Source organism: Sinocyclocheilus anshuiensis, unplaced genomic scaffold (assembly GCF_001515605.1).
Source record: "Sinocyclocheilus anshuiensis isolate Anshui unplaced genomic scaffold, SAMN03320099.WGS_v1.1 scaffold94, whole genome shotgun sequence".
NCBI classification, from domain to species: Eukaryota; Metazoa; Chordata; class Actinopteri; order Cypriniformes; family Cyprinidae; genus Sinocyclocheilus; species Sinocyclocheilus anshuiensis.
The window spans coordinates 463,694-486,378 of NW_015546049.1; the positions used below are offsets into that span (position 1 = coordinate 463,694).

General features: G+C 36.8%; 1 protein-coding gene across 1 annotated transcript in view; it reads right to left on the minus strand.

The window, feature by feature from the left end:
- The window catches only part of LOC107699095 (dachshund homolog 1-like), a 59,390-nt gene extending 37,924 nt beyond the window's left edge, over positions 1-21,466 (minus strand). The window contains exons 1-2 of the mRNA XM_016500265.1: positions 20,741-21,466; positions 2,583-2,698 (exon numbers count right to left, since the gene is read on the minus strand). Coding sequence (XP_016355751.1) covers positions 2,583-2,698; positions 20,741-21,279 — 655 coding nt within the window. The 5' untranslated portion in view covers positions 21,280-21,466. The remainder of the gene's footprint in view (positions 1-2,582; positions 2,699-20,740) is intronic.
- Positions 21,467-22,685: the final 1,219 nt, after the last annotated feature.

Here is a 22,685-nt window from a genome sequence, read left to right on the forward strand (position 1 = left end):
AGCTTTAGGAGCGGGGTGTTTTTTTTCTCACTCTCTCAGTTGCTCTCCAAATGCTTTCACTAAATGTCAAGATCAGAGCATGAAAGCCAAGGTCCCTATTCAGCCTGTGAAGAGGACGATATCAAAGCTTTCCCCACTCTCAGTCTGCAATCCACTCAAAGAGGGAAAAAACTGTCCTCTTTCTCTTTCTCTCTATCTCTCTAGTGGCCTTTGAGTTCCCATCTCTGTGGCTGACATTGATAGTGTGACCTCTGCCAGAGATAAAAGAGGCCTGTGCTATTGAGCATTTTCTTTCTCCCTCTCACTCTTTCTCTCTCCATCACCTGCTCTTTCTAACAAATCCGCAGCCCTTTTCGGGCTCTCTTTGAGAAGTCGTGACGAGCAGACTGCACACGCACTTACACAAAGAGAAGGGCAGCTTAGAAGTCGGTGCATTTAGCTTCAGGATGCAGGATGGACAGAAGTTGTGATGCTTTAAACGACACTCTTTTGAGCAAGAGGAGAGCTGACAACACAGAGGCCGAGGTGAACATATCTCCAGGCAAAATCTAATAGGTTTTAATCATAATATCACAACACAATAAAGGGCGAATTAGAGTGATGAGGTTACATGCTACCTCTGGCAAACCTGCATTTTGAGTGTGGAAACAATAGTTGTGTTTTGTTGGCTTTGGGCTTTTCTACAGCACAGCATGAGTCAGTTTGTTTATTTGCGTCACTTCAGATAAGTGCTGTTTAAAGTGACTGACACAGAAATATAGCAGGCTGCAGCTGGTCTGTAGAAATAAGCACCATTTCAAGCAGCTGAATTAAAAAGGCGAAGAAAACAGAAGTTATTTTTTTGTTTAAATAATCTTATCACTGCTTAACACGCAGAAAAAAATGAGCCATTCGTAGGCCGATTCTCCCCCTAAAAGTTTAAACACTGTGGCTCTGTAAAACTCAAAGCATTGTTTGTTTGAGCATACTGTTCAGTCCAGCATAGCAACAATGGCTCAACCAATAGCATGAGTGTGGGTGGGGCTATCAGTTTAACCAACCAATTACAGTGTTTGGGAAACCTATTTGAAAACAGTCATTCTTTTTCTCATTATTATTTCAGTTCCATTTGGTGATGCTAGTGAGGCAGAAATCACACACTTCTGCTATTATCTCTAGCATAAGTCGCCATATTACCTATTTCAGCCTCTCTAAAGATGCCTGTAACGTAGTGCTGGGCAGTATACCGGTTCATACCGAATACCGGTGTTTATTTTTGCTATGATATTAATTTTTAAAATACCGCAATACCGGTGTATGTCGCTTAAACAACGTTCGGAACGCAACACTGTTTGAAAGGGGTCCCTTTTCACTGTTACACTGTCGTGAGGGAACAGCTGTATGTGTTACTAAGCGTGAAAGTTCCGAAACTGAAGCTGTAGAAGTAATAGAATGTGATGACACAGAAGAACTCATCCACAATATCCACATTGACCACAAATATCCACCGCCCCATGCCATCAGCTCCCGCGTCTCACACACACGAGCGCGACTTTAGCACTAGATTTAGCAACTTTCAGACCCTTTTAGCGGCTTTTTTCCATAGAATATTCATACTAACAAACCTAGCGACTTTTTTGGATAAACCTTAGCTATGGTTCAGTTGGAAGATTTCGCCAGCCTCTCTCAATCAGTAGAAAATATGGTTAACACTCGGTCATGCATGACAAAAAATACTGTCATGTACCGTGAAACCGGTATCATTTTGGAAAATACCGTGATATAAATTTTTGGTCATATCACCCAGCACTACTGTAACGCCATGTCCTGACCAGACGCCACTCAACGGCACAATAAGTAATATAGCCACAATGGTGATACAGATTAAAGGTGGGGTAAGCGATTTTTCAAAAATGCTTTAGAAAACTGATTCGGGCCGAGTAGCAAAACAAACTTGTAGCCAATCAACAGTAAGGGTAGTGTCTACTCATGATGTGTTGATTTAAAATATCAACATTGGCTACCAGAAATCGCTTACCCCACCTTTAACTTTTATTTTAGATTTTACTTTTTTATGTTTTACGACAATAAGCCATATTGAAAACAACAATGGATAATTTACCTCAGATATTGAAAATAACTTAAAGGAAACAATTGAATTCAAATGATATGTGAACAAATGAGTGTATTCTGAGACAAATATTGTATCAGTCAATGAGTATGTTAAATAATGGTAAAATGGTTTATTTTGATTTGATTATGTACTTATCCATTTTGTTGCAAGTGTGAGACAGCAGTGTACTTGCACAGAGACTCCGCCCACATGCTCTTCTGATTGGCTGTGATTTGTGATTTTGCCATGTCTGGTGTGGACAGACAAACTGCTTGTCGCTGGAATCTTATCACATCATGTCTGGTTAGGATACAGAGTAATTCTTTATTTAAACTATTAACTGACTACTTCCTTTTCCTATTCACCTTTCACTTTTAATTATAAATCCTGATTTGATCCTCTTAAATTCTGCTTTTCTCATTTGAGAAGGAATGTGGTTTGTTTGTTCTGGCAGTATCAGTGCGGTAGGAGCACTTCCTCATTTTCTTACCAGTGTGAGACATCATTCCTGAGGACATGAGTCCGGAGACGGAGTGGGACAGGACGTGAGGGTTCTCGGGTGATGTCACGCTCTGGGTTCGTTTAGGAGGTCTGCCAGGTCTGGAGCTGAAAGATGAACATCAAATGTCAGACAACCTTTTCCATTCGGTTACATGTAACAACACATCTAGAAGCCAGTGTAGCTACTTATTGCACATTGGAAGTTGCAGTGTAGACAGTTTTGTTGATTATAATGGGAACGTTGTAGTTTTGCTGCATCATGTCACTCACTTGAAGTGTAAACAAGGTACAGAATGATTAGAAACTACCAAGTAGGCCTGAGGCTAGTTGTCACACAGGAAAGTTGTCAAAAGTGCTATATCTCAGCAACCATATGTTCTCAAATGTCCTATTACACAAATGTGGGTTTTCTCTAGCAGTGGTTTATGCTGGTTTCAAACACCCATTTTAAAACTTAAATAAGTTCTTAAATACTACTACTACTACAAAGTTTTCTAAACTAAAATTCCAGCCTCGTCTGGTTTTTCTATTATATTTAACTTTGATAAACAATGGATAATTAAAAATAAAAACCACTCTGGCATACACTATAAAAATATTTTGAAAGTTGTTTATTGGAGTTCGTTTTATAAGAAAATACTATTTCAGTATTTCAGTGTTACTTGCTGTTTCTTTGTATTTCTTGTATTTAATGTTTTTTACATTTTTAATTTCATTTCATTTATTTTTGTTATTTTATTTTTTGTTTCTTGAAATGCTTTCCATATTTTGGTGTACTGATTCTGCTGAAAAGTCTATAATATGCTATTTGACGCCCAGTGGGGCATGTTGACACAAACATCAACTTGTGTTCAATTAACTATATTTTTACTCCCAAACAAAAATGGTGGAATAGCTTTTTTATAGTCAAGACCTATAGCCAAGGTTATACACAAACTGACCTTCTCTAAAAAAGAAAAAAAGTTCACTGCATGCAGTAAAAAGTGTGAAAAGTGTAACTAGCCCCAGTTTCCAATATATATATATATATATATATATATATATATATATACTGTATATATATATATATTTTTTAAAATCAAGGCATGGCTAGCACACACTCATACACAAACATTTCTGTTCAGAGTTGGACTAAATCTACTATGCATATAACATGCGTCAGTAAATACTCTCAAGGACAATCTTTTCTGCCATCTCTTGTACCCCCTCCCTTCTCTTTTTCTCTCTCGCTAATAAGATCACACAGTAGACTCATCTCCCTTTTCCATAATCAGCCGATTTTTTGCTCATGTATAATGCATGCTGCGCACCTTGTTACCTGCTCCTGCGCATTCATGTGCAATTTAAATTTGTTGAGTTCACATGCATTAAATCAGCCACGGCTCTCAGCAGCACACACAAATAACATCTGCATTAACTTGAGGTGTTTATCTAGACTCACCTAATTGAGTCTGAATGGGAAGGGAAACAGGTTATGGTCCATTTTCACCTGTTTGACTCAACATGGTGCACTTCTGATTGTTTTGACTCTCGTGCATCTTTATCTGCACCCACTGAGCAGGTGGAAAGCATTTACTTTTAAAAAATACTTTCTTTATCATTTTGCTGAGCATTGCAGAAAAAAGTCCTATTTTGTGCAGATCCTCCACTCACACCTCCCCCAGTGCTCGTGAGCACCAATCATCCTTCATAAAATATTAAACTCCCCACCGTTTGCCCTTTTAAATTCTCCCTCACTCAATTCCCTAATTGTAGTGTTTCTTTATCTGTCCACTGCAGAGAGTAAATAAATGAACAAAATAGCTATTTTATCACAGCGCCTGACCTTTGAAACGTGAGAGGATTATCACAGGTTCATGAATACAAAGAGTACATTTCTAAGAATCTGGCACACGGTTTTTAAACCTAGGTTCTGTAATGATTCATGAACATCATTTTATTTCAACTTATCTTATTCCTCTCATGAACACACACAAATACACACACACACACACACACACACATACACACACACATACACTCTTTATCTGCACCCACTGAGCAGGTGGAAAGCATTTACTTTTAAAAAATACTTTCTTTATCATTTTGCTGAGCATTGCAGAAAAAAGTCCTATTTTGTGCAGATCCTCCACTCACACCTCCCCCAGTGCTCGTGAGCACCAATCATCCTTCATAAAATATTAAACTCCCCACCGTTTGCCCTTTTAAATTCTCCCTCACTCAATTCCCTAATTGTAGTGTTTCTTTATCTGTCCACTGCAGAGAGTAAATAAATGAACAAAATAGCTATTTTATCACAGCGCCTGACCTTTGAAACGTGAGAGGATTATCACAGGTTTATTTCTCACCCCGTTCTCTCACCCCACACACACACACAAAATAGGAGATACGACTAGTCTGTGTGTGTATGTGGTTTTGTGTTTGTCTGACAGAGATGATGATTGCTGTTGTATATGAATGCAATTTTTGTCTGGATCTATGTATCTATTAAAAAAATAGGATAAAATTAAATTCATACATACATTGACTTCATTACATCTCATCTGTAATGAAATTTTCGAAATTTCTGAATTAAAATTATAATTTGTTTTTTTTACGGGACTTTAAGTAAACAATTTTACTGTCCTACTGTTCTAATATCATAACCAAGACAAAAAAAGCCTAATTAAAACTTAAATTCTTGAAGAGTAACACACAAACTACAATAGTAGTTTGATATAATATTTTATAATTTTTTCTTAGAAAAAAAAATATTGTAATAAAACTGCTTCACTGCTTATTAATATTTGAAAAAAAACATCATGACTCACTAAAATTTGAATGATATTTATGAATTAATAATAAATGATTAATTCATGACATTTGTTAATTCTGTGGTCTTTCTTAGTCAGCTTTACCAAGAACCAGTTGAAACCCACAAAGTTTTGTGTTTTATATCCACGCAAACATGATCATATTCTGTACCGCGGCATACCGGTCAGATTCAGTTTACGATAACAGCAAACTCTCTCAGATGCGCTCGAACTCTAGTGCTAATGACACAACTCTGGTGAAGAACTGTCTTCTCTCTTCCTACAGCCATGCTGAATGCCTAACAGGCTGACATTTTTAATAATTCCTAATGGGGCGATATTTTAATTAAACTGATACTGATGGAATCAGATTAAATGTGGTTAAGCCGTGCAGCGGAAATGACTCAAGAAATTCAAAGAGAGATCAGCAGATAAGGCACCATTTTAACTGTATGATTCATTAACTACGACCCCCTTCCTTTCGCAAAATGAAGAGTTTTTTTTTATCACTGCAATTTTTCTAGATACTTCATTTGAGAGAACAGATGTGCACAGGAAACAAGACTTAAGATTAACATGGTAGTCTATGAAAGAGTGAGTCAGAGGGGGAAAGAGAGAGAGAGAGAGAGAGAGAACAAAAATGCAATGTACAACTCAGGGTGCCTTTGAGGACATTTAATTAAAATCTAATCCTGCATTCATTAAGGCTCACATAAATTAAGCTGTCATTCATAAGATTTATGGATTCTCATTTGCATACCACATACAATTCATAAATTACTGGGGTATGAAAGGGGCACAACCCCCTCTGGGCTGCCCACTGCCACAAACAAAAGAGGGGAGAAAAACAGAGAGAATTAGAGGATGAGGAGGAGTGGGGGGGGTCTAATTCTCCTGTATTCCACTGACAAACATTTAGTAGGGACTCGTCTAAATGGTGATGATCTGTGTCCACAGCACTAAGAGATAAGAGAGGGCGGTCAGAGCAGGACGTACAGTATTTCACAGAGGAAACTGATTACTTTAGATGACAGAAAAAAGGAACTAAGAGAGACAGATACCTCAATCCCTTATCTTTATAATAACTACCCGTTTCACTATAATGCTGTCATCTGGATAAGCTGGAGAAAACAAACAAATCAAAAAAGAACGAGAAGCCAGGATGACCATATTAATATCCAGGGTTAATGAAGTGAAGAATAAAAGAGTGTTGTGTGTGTTTGTTTGTCTACCCAGTGGTAGTGGATTTGTCAAATAAGTTCTCATGAATTTATACACTATTTTTGAATTATGGAGGGTGTTTTGCTAGTTTCTTTAAGTGTCATCTAAGACTTGCTCAGTTAGGGTTTAAAACACAATTAATATTCAGTAGTATTACCGATTTGACGCCACTGATACTAACTGATTAGAATAAAACTTAAACTGAACTGAGCCGAATAATGACACTATTGTCTTCTGTAGAGCTGACTTTGAAGTTGTTTCATAACTGATGACCTTTGCAGCGTCAACACTATTATTGAACTGAATTATATCTGAATCGAGCTGAATAATCACACTATTGTCTTCTATAGAGCTGCTCTGTAGACTGCAAAAACTGGTGTAGAAACAATTTACACTCAGAAATTGCAAGTAAATTTCACAATTACAAAGAAACTGCAAGCAACACGTTGAAGTAAATATGAAATTTTGAAGTAGAAAGACTGAAATAGAATTTTCTTGTAAAATTTCCTGCAATAACCTTTGCTTTATTTACAACTTCAATGATCTTACAATGGTTTTACAATGGTCTGAATTTGTTTCATAATTGATGAAATTGTAAACATTGACACATCTAATATATTGAACTGAATCAACATTGAACTAAATTGCGCTGGAAAATTAGACTATTGCGCTGTGAAAGTGCTAACCTGCAATTGTTACCTGAAATAAGATATTTCTACCTGATTTAAGAGATATTTCTACCTGATTTAACCCGTCAAATTTTGTTTTGTTGATATAAATTTATACCATTATAAATAAATGGTATTTAGGTTGATTCGAACAATATTAAATAAAATTCTGACTTAAAACCAGTTAGTTAGATGTTACCATTTTTGCTTCAGTAAAGCTGCTTTACAGCTGAAATTGAATTTGTTTCATAATTGATACATTTTTATACAATAACACTGTTATTTTCCCGTTTATCACTGTGAAGCTGCTTTGAAACAATCTGTATTGTATAAAGTGCTATAGAAATAAATGTGACTTGACTCGAAAAATCTTGACTGAAATATTCTATTCAAATTTTTTGCATTAATTATACCTTACATGTAATATGAATTGAAGACAGCTTGAAACAAATGCAAAAACATTTAGACGGAACTGCTCTTTGATGAAAAAAGCCCAGCTGAAAGGATAAGAGCAAACATCTTTTTTCTTTGCCCAAACAGGAAGTTCCTTCATGATGGGGTGTAATTGGAGCTCTTATCGCAGCGAAAGACTGATCCCAAATAGTCCACTGTTTGTGTTTCAATCTGCGGCTCTCTGTGATGAATGAAATGTAAATAAGTGTTGTGGCCCCAGCAAGGAGACGAAGAACGAAGGGGAGAGAAAAAGACAGACAGAGACTTAACATCTGTCCCAAACGCACACACACAGACACTTTAACATTCCGGTTCCCAAAGCATACGTGCACACACACAAATATCCACATGCACAGGAAATAACAGCAATGGGGAAAAAACGCAGTACTGTAAACATTTTACAAACAGACTGCTTCCTCAAATTCACACACAAACAGCCACACCAACAAACTTCAACAAGATCAGTCAGTGAGTCAGTTAGGGTTGTGTGTGTCACTGTAATATTCTCTTTGACGTACTTCAGCAAGCCAGCTGGCCTTTACAAGCCTGTTGACATTATAAACAAAAACTCATATTATACTAATAACAGATTATACACAATTACAAGAAAAAAGAGATTGATTAAATTATATATCATTTACAAAGCTCCAGAGCTTCATTAACTATGAGAGTCCATCATTTAAAACATTAATCAGAGAATCGTGTAAATACTCTCAAATGTGTTGATGAGAAAGTCTGTGAATAAAGAGTATAGTCTGAAAAAACTAATAAATGTTTTAAACTTAGTGAAAGCATATTTTCAGTGGGATTGTGTAGCAGGTAAACAGACACACATGGGGTGGAAATTAATGATGAGCAAAGGATGAGTGTAACAGAGTCATTTAGCAGCTGTTGACTTGTCTTGTATGTTAGTAAATATGTACCATAAGTGAACCATTACACCACCTTGTCTTGCTTTTGTTTAAGACATTATAAGGTCGTTTAAAAACATGTCAGGGGAAGCTGAAGTTCACCTAGTTTTGAGAGACTTTCAAATGATTGCCATCATTTGGCTGAATAAGGCCTGAAACTGTTAAAAAAAACACCTCGGGAGTTCAGACTAAATATCATCAGCTTTATTTTCTCTACTTTACATGAGGTTTTAATTTTATGCTTTTTGCCACCTTGTTACCAAATTTGGAACATGTGTGAACGTGATTTGTGTGATGTAATTTATCAAAGAAGAAGAAGACATCAAAATTAAACAGAAGCGCCTGAATCAGCAACAGGGTTCCACATTTAGCTCAAAACTGATCTGTCAGTCAGTAGAAACTACATAGTTTGGCACCATATTTTGGTTTGTAGTTACTGATGAACTTATAACAATTCCCATTAAGGACAGAAAATTAAACACATTTATTTATTAGATTTTGGGTAACAGGGAAAATGGAAACAGATTGATTACTTGATGTAGAAAGAATCCAAATGAAGTTACTATGTGGGTGTGACAAGTTTAGGAAACACTAAATTGTTTTGCAAAACAGGAAAAATCTAAATATGTTTTTGGTAGTTCAAATTAGCCATTAGCTACAAGTATTTTTTGCAACAAAGAATTGAATGTCAGTTAAACACTTGAAATATAGTGGTCATCTTTTAATAGTTTTTTATACAGTTGAAAAAGGTCAAGAGCTTGAAGGATGGGTTATTTTAAGATGATGATATAGATGTTCGATGTGTTTAAAACAAGCTACTTTTTATACAAGGATCATTATATCTCAGATACATAATTCTTACAAACAAAAACATAGCACTTGTGACTCTAATGCTATAAAAGTGCACCATATTTATGGAAAGAGGCAAGTAACAAAATTGAGCCTGGGAAAAGAGAGAAAGCATTTTTTTTATTATTAACAAAACAATGAAGCATACAGCTTATGAACCATGTGAATAATTAAACTACTTTCTCTATTTGACAAACCGCTATGAATTGAATCAGTTAAGTAAGTTCACAGGTCGAATTGATCATATTGTAACCAGGGAACAGTTCAATCTCATCTCTGGCAGATGTTAAAAGGTTAATTGTAAAAGTCTATTTCTCCTGTTCAGGCTCTTGCAGCTCTTTAATTTGCTGTTATTATTGTCTCTCATTACAGAAGAAGCCAATAGGGATCTGACAGGTGACATCCTATCATCAGAGGGAGGGTTATAAAGCTGCCACTCTGGATTACCAGAGGAATTTTGAGACCTACATAAGCCAGTATTTCCTTCATGTTAATGCTTCAAGAACTTTAGGATTTACCAAGCAGAGATAAAAGAGCATATTTCCAAAAAAAAAAGAAGAAGATGAAGAAGAAAGCAGAGAGGCCAGTAAATATTCATATGAATCTCAGTGAAGTGAACGCACTTTGTCCCTTCTCTCTCAAAAATTTCTGAGACAGAATTACACCGAAAATTAGTAAAAACCTATTTAAAAAAAAAAAACTACATTTAAGAAGTTTTAATGTCAGTCATGTATATAACAATGTATTTGTTCACGTCAAACTTACATATCAAGAACCATTGCACTAGATTAGAATGAGAGTTTACTGGAGTCCTAAATGGAGTGTGTTTCCATCACAGAATAACATTGTGGTCTGGAACAAGAGTAATAAAAGCCAGTAACACCTACCATTCACAGGGACAATATCTAAGCTGTGTACTCACCTCTATATAGGACATAATCTAAGCTGTGTCTTGTGCATATGTAGGTCATTTAACATCCCAATGCCTCTCCTCTCATCTTTTTGTCCTTCATACAATAAAAGTCCACAACAAAAATAGTAATTTTCACATGCTGGCATATAAATCATTCGCTTTTGTCTCTCTCAGTAGCTTTTGGCAGATATGGGCCGTGTGTGTGTTAACTTTACCTTCTCACGGGGACTGTTTGAAAGCACTGCCACTTTCTTTTGACCCTTCAGAAGAACAGTTGTGTAAAAACATGAGGTGAAATCGACACAACCATTACACAGGTTAATATTTTCCTCGTTCCTCGTGTGTTGCACTGTGATCTCTCCATCTCTATTTTTGTCGGTTCTCCACATTTTCGGGAGATGCGAAATTTCCTCCTCTGTCCTCTCTACACTAATCAGGTCACAGGCGTGAAGGAAGCTTTAGGCAAAACCTTTATGTCTTACTGCTGCGTTGTCCTGTTCTACTTAAAGAAGCGTTGACCATTACACAGGTTAATATTTTCCTCGTTCCTCGTGTGTTGCACTGTGATCTCTCATCTCTATTTTTGTCGGTTCTCCACATTTTCGGGAGATGCGAAATTTCCTCCTCTGTCCTCTCTACACTAATCAGGTCACAGGCGTGAAGGAAGCTTTAGGCAAAACCTTTATGTCTTACTGCTGCGTTGTCCTGTTCTACTTAAAGAAGCGTTACCTCTAAGAAGATAGAAAAGGAGAGCAGGAAGAGAGAGAAAAAAGTTTGCAGCATCATAGTAGTGCTCACTTTCTTTTTGCAAAAAAGCAATAATTTATCATAATAATTTAATCATAATAATTAATAATAATCATAATAATTTTAGGTGTTACATTGTTATGGCTGAGATATTAATATTTTGAACTTTTTTATATTTAACATTTTCATTTTAAAGTTTTAGTAATTTAGATGTTTTTATTTTATTTTTATTATTATTATTTTATTTTTTTTACAATATTTGTCAAATATATTTGTCAATATATTATAAAAAATATTTTTTTTCAGTTTCAGTTCTTGCATTTTCCATCTTTTTTCCCTCTCTCTGACTTTCCGGTTGTCCCCGCTCTCTCCCTGCCACCTAACCCAGTTTAATACGATGTTTTAGTCTACTTCCCACCAATGCACTTCACAAACAGCAGCATTCTACACGCCACGTTTCCTAGATACATCACAAACAAACACCGGCACAGACTAATAATGCGTTGCTTCTTGGTTTTAGATTGGTTCTAAAATTAGTGATTGACAAACCTAGATACAGCCATAGCCGTGATACATTCTCCCCAAGGTCTGGACATCTCAATTAGTTTTTGACATTTTTGACTGAAGAATCTCATTAGATTCAAAGCCAGAGGGGTGAAACTGCTTAATCGTGAAGCTTTGTAACTCTTTCCAGACTCTCACTTCCTACAGTAGATCAGTACAGTAGATCTATGGCAAAGAATGACAATTTATCTGATAACATTGAGATTAACCATGGACATGTATAAGTTATTTTATTTTATTTTATTTTATTTTATATTTTATGAGAGTCTGACGTTGGTAGGAAAAATGAAAGAATTGAAACCAAAAACTTGCTCACATTAAAAAGCACAAAAAGTTAAGTGAATCATGAATAATAATATATAATATACTGTATAATCCAGTGAGTGTTCTTCTAACACATCAAACACTGTGTTTACCATATTTGATGCTCTCAGCGTATGTGTTTTGATGACTGCTTATATATGTGAATTAAAGCCTAAAAAAACTCTTCATCTTATAAAGCAATTGTGTATCTTCAAAGACTTAGAATAACACACATGATTCATATATATTACTTTTATAAAGTATTTTTATACTTTTTGATGCATGAAAGGTTTAGTTGCACAGGCTTTCAATTGATAGACAAAAATACTAAGAATTGTGTTCCCGAAGATCTGGAATATTTAAGGTTAGTCTTCTGACTGACTCTAAAATCATGATCATCGCTGATGCTTCTTTAAAATCAATGTGAGAATCTCATGTGGAGAATGAAAGTTTGGCAGGTGTTTCTAGAGGCCAAACTAATACAACATAAGTTTGCTTTTCATACTAATTGTTAACACACTGTTAATACATTAACATGGGTTAGTAATTAATCCTGGGGGTAACCATGAGATTTCACACTGTCGATTTGAAATCCCTAGATTAATGTTCTCATTTGCATATCTATGAGTTTTATAACATCCGTGGAGAAATACAGCATGCCACAAGTACACATCTTCTTTTCAATACTTGCTTGTCCAGCAATGGAAAGGTCACTGCGTGAATCTGCTCTGATTGTATCAAATCTTCTGAAATATACTAGAATAATAATAATGTTTCTTCATTACTTCAGTTAAAGAGATTGCTCACCCGAAAATGCAAATGCTGTCACCATTTACTCACCCTCATGTCATTCCAAACCCATAGGACTTCAGTTAATCTTCAAAACACAAATAAAGGTATTTTTAATAAAAACCTGAGAGGTCTCTATCCTTGTCCATTCTGTCTTTTTCTGTCACATGTGCATCAGATGCTAGAACAAACCTCACTGGTTCTTGTGGCTTTTGTATTTCTTCACAAGACTTGGATCAAACCACTCGATTGTTTTTTTTTGTTTTTTTTGGATCTTTTAAGTTTTAGTTACCTGGACTTGGAGGGACAGTGGAGGTTGGACAGAAACCTCGTCAACATTTTTTTTTTCAGTTGAGTATTGAACCACTGAATACCAGTGGTTACCTCATTAAAATCATTCATATTTAATGAGGTAAACACTGAGACAGTTTATAGTTGGCTGTCTGTTGCAGAAGAACTTCCTGTAACATTCTAGCAACGTAAACAACATTCTGGCTTTTCCTTTTTCCTACTCCACGCTTACTTGCTGAACTGATGCAGAAACCCAAATCTGAGTTTGTTTCATAGGACTCTTTAGACCTAACCTGATCTCATGAGAAAACATTCAAAAATGTTTTTTTTACAAAGTTGCAATTTTGCACAAATTCATGCAATGTGATTCATAGGAAAATATATGATTTGTAATTAATAAAGTAAGCATGAAGCTTCACCCCTAAACCTACATCTTAATGGTGCATGATCAAGTGATCAAGTCAAACGAAACCATATAAGAAATCAAACTAATTTCATCACCTAGGAATTGTAAGGTTCTATTTGCATTCTATTGCACAGTTTCGAGATACTGAGCTTCAAAGTTTTTGCATTCCATATAGTGATATGGGATATGGGGAACAAATCTCTTTCATACATCAGTCCCAAAATGTACACAACTTAAAAAAAACAAAAAAACATCACATAATGTAAGTAAGTTGTCACAGAATAAGAATATGTAAATAACTAAATTTTGACAAAAATGGCAGATAAAACCTTATAATTCCAAGGTGACAATTTGTCACCAAAATGTAAACATTACGAATTGTCATGATGAGACTGTTGTTTGGACCATGTTATCACTCCACTAGTAAACTTTAATATGTTAGTTTTTATTCACAAATGTGTAAGCACAATATATTTTTTTACGGTTTTATTCTCAAATAACAGATTCAAATAGTTTGAAAAATCACATTAAACCCTATCCTAAATCCAACCCTGAGTGTTAACAAAAGCAAACATGAGATTAAAAAACATTTGTCAAATCAACCATGCCATTTCAGTTTGCTTCTACAAGTCTGAGCTCTTTTATCATGATTCGTGTTTCACAGGACTTGCGTTACACATCACAATCGCAATGCTGTACCAGGTGAGCTACCGAGCAAGTTTACTACATCAGAAAGGCCAAGCATATGGAGATGGTAATAGTGTTGTCAAAAGACCCGGTATTTCGGTACCAAGTCGGTACTAAAAAAAAGAAAAAGTTACGGGTGACAACACTAGATGGTAATGTATAACAAATATATTAGTTTACAAATCAAGCACTATTAAAAAAATTGTTTTGAGGTCATAACAGTATTGTGCAAGAAAATAAATCTTTATTAACTGATAATCTGTGTGTTCATTTCAGCAGGAAACTGCAATGAAATGCATGTACACATGTAGGTGTGTTTTTGTAGTTTTGCAAAAATGTAGGTAGAGGCACATTTTTACCAATGAGCCTATGGGGGCTAAAAGCCTTACATATAAAGAAAAAGAACAGCAGCATTCTAATGAATACACTGAAGCTCATAGTGTTTCTAGCACTTCCTGTTATTCCGTGTCCAGGTGTTTTTCAGCATTAAATGATCCTAAACCTCCTGTAATGCAATGTTTAAAATGTCCCATTATGAAGCAATCACAGGAAACTAACGAACCATTTCTGTCCTGTCCATCATCCTCTCTCATCAACAAGATCATCGACCATGTGTGTCTGTGTGTGCAACTTCATGATCAAACAGCCAGAACAGTGTGTTAATAATCAGACCGAGTCAAAACATCATGGTGGCCACGTACAAACAGAAACACACACACACACACACACTTTAGATTTCCATGTGCTTCAGAGGGAGCCGGAACAGAGAGACTCCCTGAGGTGGAATTAATGAAAAACCCTTTCATGGAAAACTCATCAAGCTGAGAGAGAGAGGAGGAGACTGCTAGCATGTGTATGAGAGAGAGAGGAACGGAGAAAGTAAGAAAGAGATAGCATGTCCTTGTGTGTGTAGTGAGTGGAGGGGGGTCAGAGCGCGTGACCTCTCATTTCATACTTTAATTAAAATCTCCCCCTGACGTCCTCCTCTATTCCATGCTGGCTCGCCTTCCCACAGAGGCCATCAGTGCCAGCGCGCGCACACACACACACACACACACACATTCTTTCCTCGGCCCTCCACACCCGTACACAAACACACACTCCATTTGAAAAGACATGTTTACTCTATCTCTAATGTCCTCCTGTGTTTCATTAGCTCTGTAAAATTTTGTAAACACCAGGGGAACTTTCAGAGCTTTGCTTACACCACCATTACACTGAATACACAAGAGAACTATCAGATGCTAAAACACATCATATGCAAACAGCTAATGGATCCACAAAATGTCTTTTTGAGAACCCCGAATGAGAATTTTGTCAATTAAGGATAAACCCCTTGGTACAATTTGTGTACAAATGACTTACACAGAGATATCTTCTGCTTGTGTTTTATGATTAAGTCCCCATGAGTCTACAGACATCATATTTACCTTGCGCACAACATTGCGAGAACAGCTGTTATCAGAGTAATCCACCATTTGTTTTACAGTGTGTTTCACCTGCTCAGCAAAAAGAGAAAAAACTAAAATAAGAACTAAGCACACAAACACGAGTGGGTGTGCACCTAGTTACTCTGAACGCTGAAGTGTCAACTCTATACATTTATCTGTCTGTGTGTGTGTGTGTGTGTGTGTGTGATAGCAGCAGCTGGAGTTTCCCACAGATCAAACAGAGAAAGAACAATAATGAACGAAGTGCTGAAACCCCATGATGAACTTTATGCCCAATAAAGCGGTGCTTTATGCTGATATGAATGTAACTCAACCAACTAATACCAGACCACAACCACTTCAAGATAAACTTTAAACCTCAGTTCAACATAAAAGAGATACCCAGATATCCAGACTGTTATATTTAATCATCTCCTCTTTAGATCTCAAATATGTATCACATATGAGATGTGTGTGGATGAAATAAAATAAAAAGAAAACTTTATATTTAATTAGCTTGGCATGTATTATAATTAGAATAAGTATTGTTTTATTAATTTTATTAATAAATAGATATAAGTAAATGTTAGAAATAGAAATATATTTACTTAATATGTTTATAAATAATAATAAATTATATATAGAGACCGAGAGAGTTGGTGTTTTTTTTTTCAAAACTGCTTCACTGCTTGTTTATCTCTGAAAAATCTATTAAATCAAAGTCATGTGAAATGACCAACAAAAGTCGTGTGGTCTAACCAACATGCAGAATCATGGAGGAAAAAAATATAAAACATGAAATGATATCATTGAGAGCACTCTTGCAGAACCTCATGACTATATGACAAGGTCAAAAAGTGCATTACAATATAAGATAATTTTACCTTTTTGTGACATGGTTGGTTCAGGTTATAAAAAGTCATGTGGTGCTTCCCCCAAAAATGTAATAATATTTATGAATTAATAATGCATACTTATTTATAATTTAATTAGGTTGCCTCATGCACAAGAAGGCCCGGAGAGGGCTAAGAGAGAGAGATTTATAATTTAAATATAATTTAATTAATAATACTTAATCATAATTTATTAATAATTCATTATATTGTTCGATTTTTGTTCGAACTATAATAATGATTAATTTGGTTTTACTCATATGTTTATTTAAGAAAAATATGTTAATGTCTTTCTATTAACTTTTCTATTTTCTATTCATATTTTTTTATTCTTTCTTTAAATTGGTATAATAAGAATACATTTTTAGGTAGTTGGCACGTGTGTAAACTAAATTTGTAAAAGATTTTTATTTTTCTTTATCGTGGATATTATATCTTTATCTCTCTCTCTCTTATATATATATATATATATATATATATATATATATATATATATATATAACTCCACAGCCGTATGTAATGATTGATATTAGAGGATTAAAAATATACTGCAGCCTTGAAAGCGTGGCAAGCGAAACCTTTCGTCATAATACAAGAGAAAAAAAATGGATGGATTACAGATTCTGTGTCGCACATTCACACACTCTTCTATTTTCCTCCCACTAATCCCTCACTCCACACTAACACACTGTGGAAGGGCCGAATCAAACCTTGCTGACTGATAGAGGCTCGTGTTACAGCTGGAAAGGACCTGAAGGTCAAGGGAAGACAGAGACGTGGAGAGACGTCTGCTTGAGGTTAGTGCGTTTGTGTACGTGTGCATGTCGAAGAGGGAAAAACAGCGGGTGAGTACAAGATAACGGGAATTTTTAAATGAAAGCAATCACACTGACATCAATTAATTGTCTGCGGATAATTTGCTGTCTGGGGTGCCAGCGCCGCTGCTACGGGTATTTGTTTTGACTGTAATCCGTGGCCTTTAAAATGTCTCCCATTTGAAGATCAGAGAACGAGAACACACTGACAGACTCCTCTCACACCGAGCATTCACACGACTTGAACTCTGTGACAGGAAAATCTTCAAAGACACAAATACCCATTTTTACAGAGTATTCGCAAAAGGTTTGCGCTAAGCTATGTCTGTCATCTCACTTTCTTGCTTGGTTTCTCGCAAACGCACACACTAATGAACACACAGACCTGCATAAGCTCCACTTCACAGGTGGAGAGTTTCTGAGAGAAAGGTCACAACACAAAGCCAATGAGTCGTGATACATCATGTCCGTTTAAGGCTTTCTGGAAGTGAATGTGATTCTACGAAAATAAATAATTCAGTAAATAAAGGCTGACTAAGTGCAGGCTAACTGTAAGAGAAGACATAAGCATTTTGTTTACTATTCAGAGCGAAACCAAAACCACAGCAAGCCAAAGTCCTTTTATGGACATTCAAAACTTGCAGTCTGATTGCGCAGTCTGTTGAGCATTGTGAAGTGCTGCAGTAAATCAACTATTAGTTTTTATGCTGATCCAAGATGCGTTTTGTTGCTTCAAAACATTTACCGTTAGAATTTAGCCATAAAAGGACATGCTTGGAGTGATGAATGACTCCGTAAAGCAGACAGACCAAGTCAGCACCTATAGGGCATTTTTTTCTGCCTGCCAGAAAAAGCTCATGGATTATATGACGGTCAGAGAAGACATCTTTTCAACTAAGAGAAGCGCTGAGGAAGTAGTCAGATTTGATGAATAACGGCAGTATAGCTCAAGAAAGGACACAGAACATTATTTGAGTCTCATCACAACATGGGGTGGAGGGGTGGTTTTGCCGTTTAGTTTCTTCTCCTGTTAACTCATGTTGCATGAACAACATATTTAAGGAAACGATAATGTGCCAGTTGAGCAGGATCCTTTTATCTGTTCATGATGAGTCAAAGTGCCAAACTTTGACTCAGCATGAGTCATTTCTGAACCAAAGAGCCACCCTTTGTACCCTATCCAAAAAAAACAATAATTTATGAGGTGGAGATTTCATATGAATTCGCACACATTTTAGACAAAAGTATGAAGGTCCACCCCTAAACACAACCTTCAGTGGGGAATAAACAGTACCAAACCATATGAATTAAATTAGCCACCAATTCGCCAAAAGTAGAACAGCCATGAGAGGGTGTTGGCCTCAGTCTCTCAATTTAAACTTCTCAATTAGGTCTTTAGAGAATTCAGACGTCCAAGAGTTTAGCCCACGCTGTCTGCCCTGTCTGCACTCTGATCTCCATTCAGCTCTGCCAAATTTAAAACATTAGGAGGCCAGACATTGATTAAATAGTCATTATACAGAGATAGAAACATTTAAAATTGGCAGTTTTGAGCTTCTGACTAGAGTTGGTCAGAGTTTCTCAAACACCTTTTCACGACAAATGAGCACAAATGAGCAAATTAGAGGTCAGGAGAATGGTCTAATTCATGCATAAATACGTTCTGATACAAATTTCAAAAACGCATTCGTAAATTTGTCGATTAATCCTGAGGCAAAAAGTATTAATACGACTAGGATATAATTCAAAGTGGAGACAAAAAGGGCGGGAGGACTGTTCGAGAGCACCCTTTTAAAACTGCCGCTCTAGGCAATATGAAAAATTAATTAATTTCTGCGAGAATCAATTTCTATATTACCCACCGCTGGGGAGCAAGCACTCGGGCAGGAATCAGAGATTCTAATCTCGTTCCAGTAACTTGTGTCACAAACGCTTAACATCTCCTCACCAGTGCCAACGGCTGCCTAAATGCACTCTTTAATAAGCAAGCAGCTATGAGCTGGTGTCATAAATTTGCTCACAGACACCAAAGTATAGATAAGTAAACTCATACTGTTCTTTCAAACAAAGTTCACATGGCTCTCTTTAGCTGCACAAAAATTGTACAACTACAGTTTTTTTAATTGTGAAATAACTCAATCTAATGGATCCATATTACGTTTTTTCTGTCTTCTGGTAAACATTTTTTCTGGGCTGCGTTTCCAAAAAGCATCATAAGCCCAAGCGGATGGCAAAGATATCAATGGTTCTTTTGATACTTTTAGAAAACGCAGCCCTGTTCGAAAGCAGCGTCAGCAGTGAGCAAAAGCTGTCTGTCATTGGTTAGTTCTGTCTTGCAGAATTTGTGTTTGATCAGATGAGCAGGAAAGCAGTTCTACCCCATACAATTATTCGCTAACAGTTTATTTGGCCAATCCAACGCATATTGTACGCATTAAATTTCTAGATAAATAAACAAAAAAAAACTATTTGAGTAGCCTAGGCTATAGATAGGATACCACAGTCTCGATAGCCTATGGATAACCTATAGATTAAATTGGCGTTATACGCTACTAAAGTGTCGGTGTTTTCAAAGAACACGAACTTTGATGGCAACAGAATCAGGTGCAAACTATATAATGACAGCTCAACAGAATATAGTGCTTTTATGACCAGTTGACTAACTGATAACGCCATTCAATAACTACCTGGGCTGATATAATCATGCCACGTGAGTCACTGCAAATTAATTATAGGTTTTCAAATATAACTGAGACAGCATTATTAACATTCCTTTATTTCATCCACACATTTTAAGTAGGCTATTTTGATTATGGAAACTGCGTGAGCCATAGGCTACACGACGTTTAACAAGTGCTACTTGTGCTCCATCTGATACCCAACCTTGGGAAGCCATGGGACAACTGCCGATTAACCTGTGAGCTGACATTCAGTTTAACTCATAACAAAAGAAGACTGGTCCCATTAAATATTTAGATAATAGTCGGATTCGATCTCTCTCCCTCTCTCTTTTCCATAGTTATCTCCAAAAGTGTTTGTTCACACATGATACGTTTTAGAAAGAGACCAAGAGTTACATTCAATCCTATTTTGACTGCATGATTGATGGTGAAAGACACCTTTCCAGTCCAAAAAGGTGAGTGTGGTCCTACTGTATGTTCAATTTGATGCATTTCAGTATAAAAGTAACCTGATATGAGCATGATTATCAAAGGCCAAACTGTGATCATAAGTAGGCTAGAGATAAATGTGCTGTGCTCAGCAAAGATAGGAGCTCAATAAACCCGCATAGTGTAAGTTGCCCAGTGCTTTAATTCTTTTTAGTTTAGTGCAACTTTTCAAACTTTTCAAAGTCTTTTTTTCTGCATCCTTTACAGTACAGATCTCGTGTAGCTTCGAGAATGGTTACATTTACCTTGCATTGGTGCAGTCGTTATAGAGGACCTCGAAGTCTTTTCTCGATATAAGTTTGCAGCGATTGACTCCGGGCTGAATCGCGCCCAGTCCACGAAGGATGCGAACCTGCTCCACGTTGCACACCACAGGCGTTATCTCCAGACGTTTGAGTTTGGTGTATACGGTGTGCAGTCCACCGACCAGGTGCTTGAGAAAGAGGTCAAACGCCTGCGGGAGGCAGATGAGCTCGTTGCCGTTGACGGTGAAAGACGCGAGCCTTGCTCCTCTGACCTCGACCATTTTACACTCGTTGTTTTGAGGGGTGTTTTCCACTGGGGAAGGAGTGGAATACACAGGTTTGTGCGGGAGACTTCCGATGGGGATGCCCGGGCTCGCGGAGGAGGGCCGTTCCGATCTGAAGAGGCTCGGACCGGATGGGGTGACGGACAGTGAGGGCGAGAGGGTCGCCGGGGTCGAGGAGTGGACCGCCGCGGCGACCGAGATCGGAGGCGCGTGGGCCATCGGTGTCGCGGGCAGCAGCGCAGCCGGTGTGGCCATGTTCAGCACTAAATAAATCTCTTGAAAGTGTTCGGACAAAAGTAATGTATCACGGGAGAATTAATAAAACAACAAAAACAATTCCGTTTTAATCGAAAAGTAAAACCAGCCTGGCACGAGGGGGGGGAAAGACGAGATTTTGTCTGTGCGTCACGACATCTATCAAAGCGTGATAGTGACAGTGGGAATAAGTGAAGAGCTGCGCTGGTGCTCGGACGAGTTGAATCTGTCACATTGTGGTCCGGAGGAGGAGCCAAGAAACAGAGAGTTTTGGAAGAGACACAGCGCGCACGTGTGTTGCTTTCTTTCAGAGCAGGTAGATCTGAAACAATGAACTTCACAAGAACTCGTGCTATTGCTGATGTTGAGCAAGGTTCACATACCCTTTATAATACTCACAGTAAAGATAAACAAACAGAACAACAGACTTCACGTTGAGCGTGTTTTTTTAGCCATTGCCTGTTAAGTTCGTTATGTTATGTAGGCTAACTTGCGTGAAAGGCTATTTATTTATATGTTGTCGCAGTTTAGTCACAAAGTTTATGGAAGGACAGACGCATATTGTATTAATTCATGCTTGAAATGGAATGAATAATAGCAGCACTTCAATAGTTAATGGCGCTTTGTACATGCACATGGGCAAGTGATTAATTCGCCGCGTGAGAAGTTCTGATGAAACAATATTGAAAGCAATTTAAATAAAGCTCATTTAAATGTCAATTCTCATGGTTGGGGCTTTACTATGATTGGCTATTTAATTAAAACAATTTTCACGGTCATTAATACAGCCCGAGCGTCGTAGTGCACTGACATATTTTAATTACATGGTAATTGATATGCCTTAGAAAGCACGGTGAACATTTTAATAAGAAATGACTAAAGCAATTATACATCATCCCCTTATGGACATTACGAGTATCAGCATTTGACTGGTCAACACTGGGAAAGAGAATAATTTAAAACAACTTTCTATGGAGTTGCAACACACTTTTTAAGTAAACGAGTGGAGAAAATAAAAACATATACTTGCTGCTTAAAGAATAACAATTTTCCATTTTTTTTGTTACATTGTGAGGTCGAGCATAGCAGAGACAAGATATAAAGCTTATACTGCCATCTATTGTGAAGGATTTAGGAAGTGAAAATAATTCAACTGAAATGTCAATGACTGTTTGTTATTTTCAAAAGTGCTCATGGCTGCAGATCCTATGGTTTATAAGGGTTCTCAACATTTACCACTGCTAATCTCAGAATAAACACTTATGGTGTCTCTTGAGGCACAGAGACATTAATCTCAATTATCAAAATACTCAGAGGCATCATGGTATCCCTGGTACAGCAGGAGTCACTTACGGACACAATTTCATTGACACTTATTGTCTGTCACTTGGGTTTAGTGAGATTTC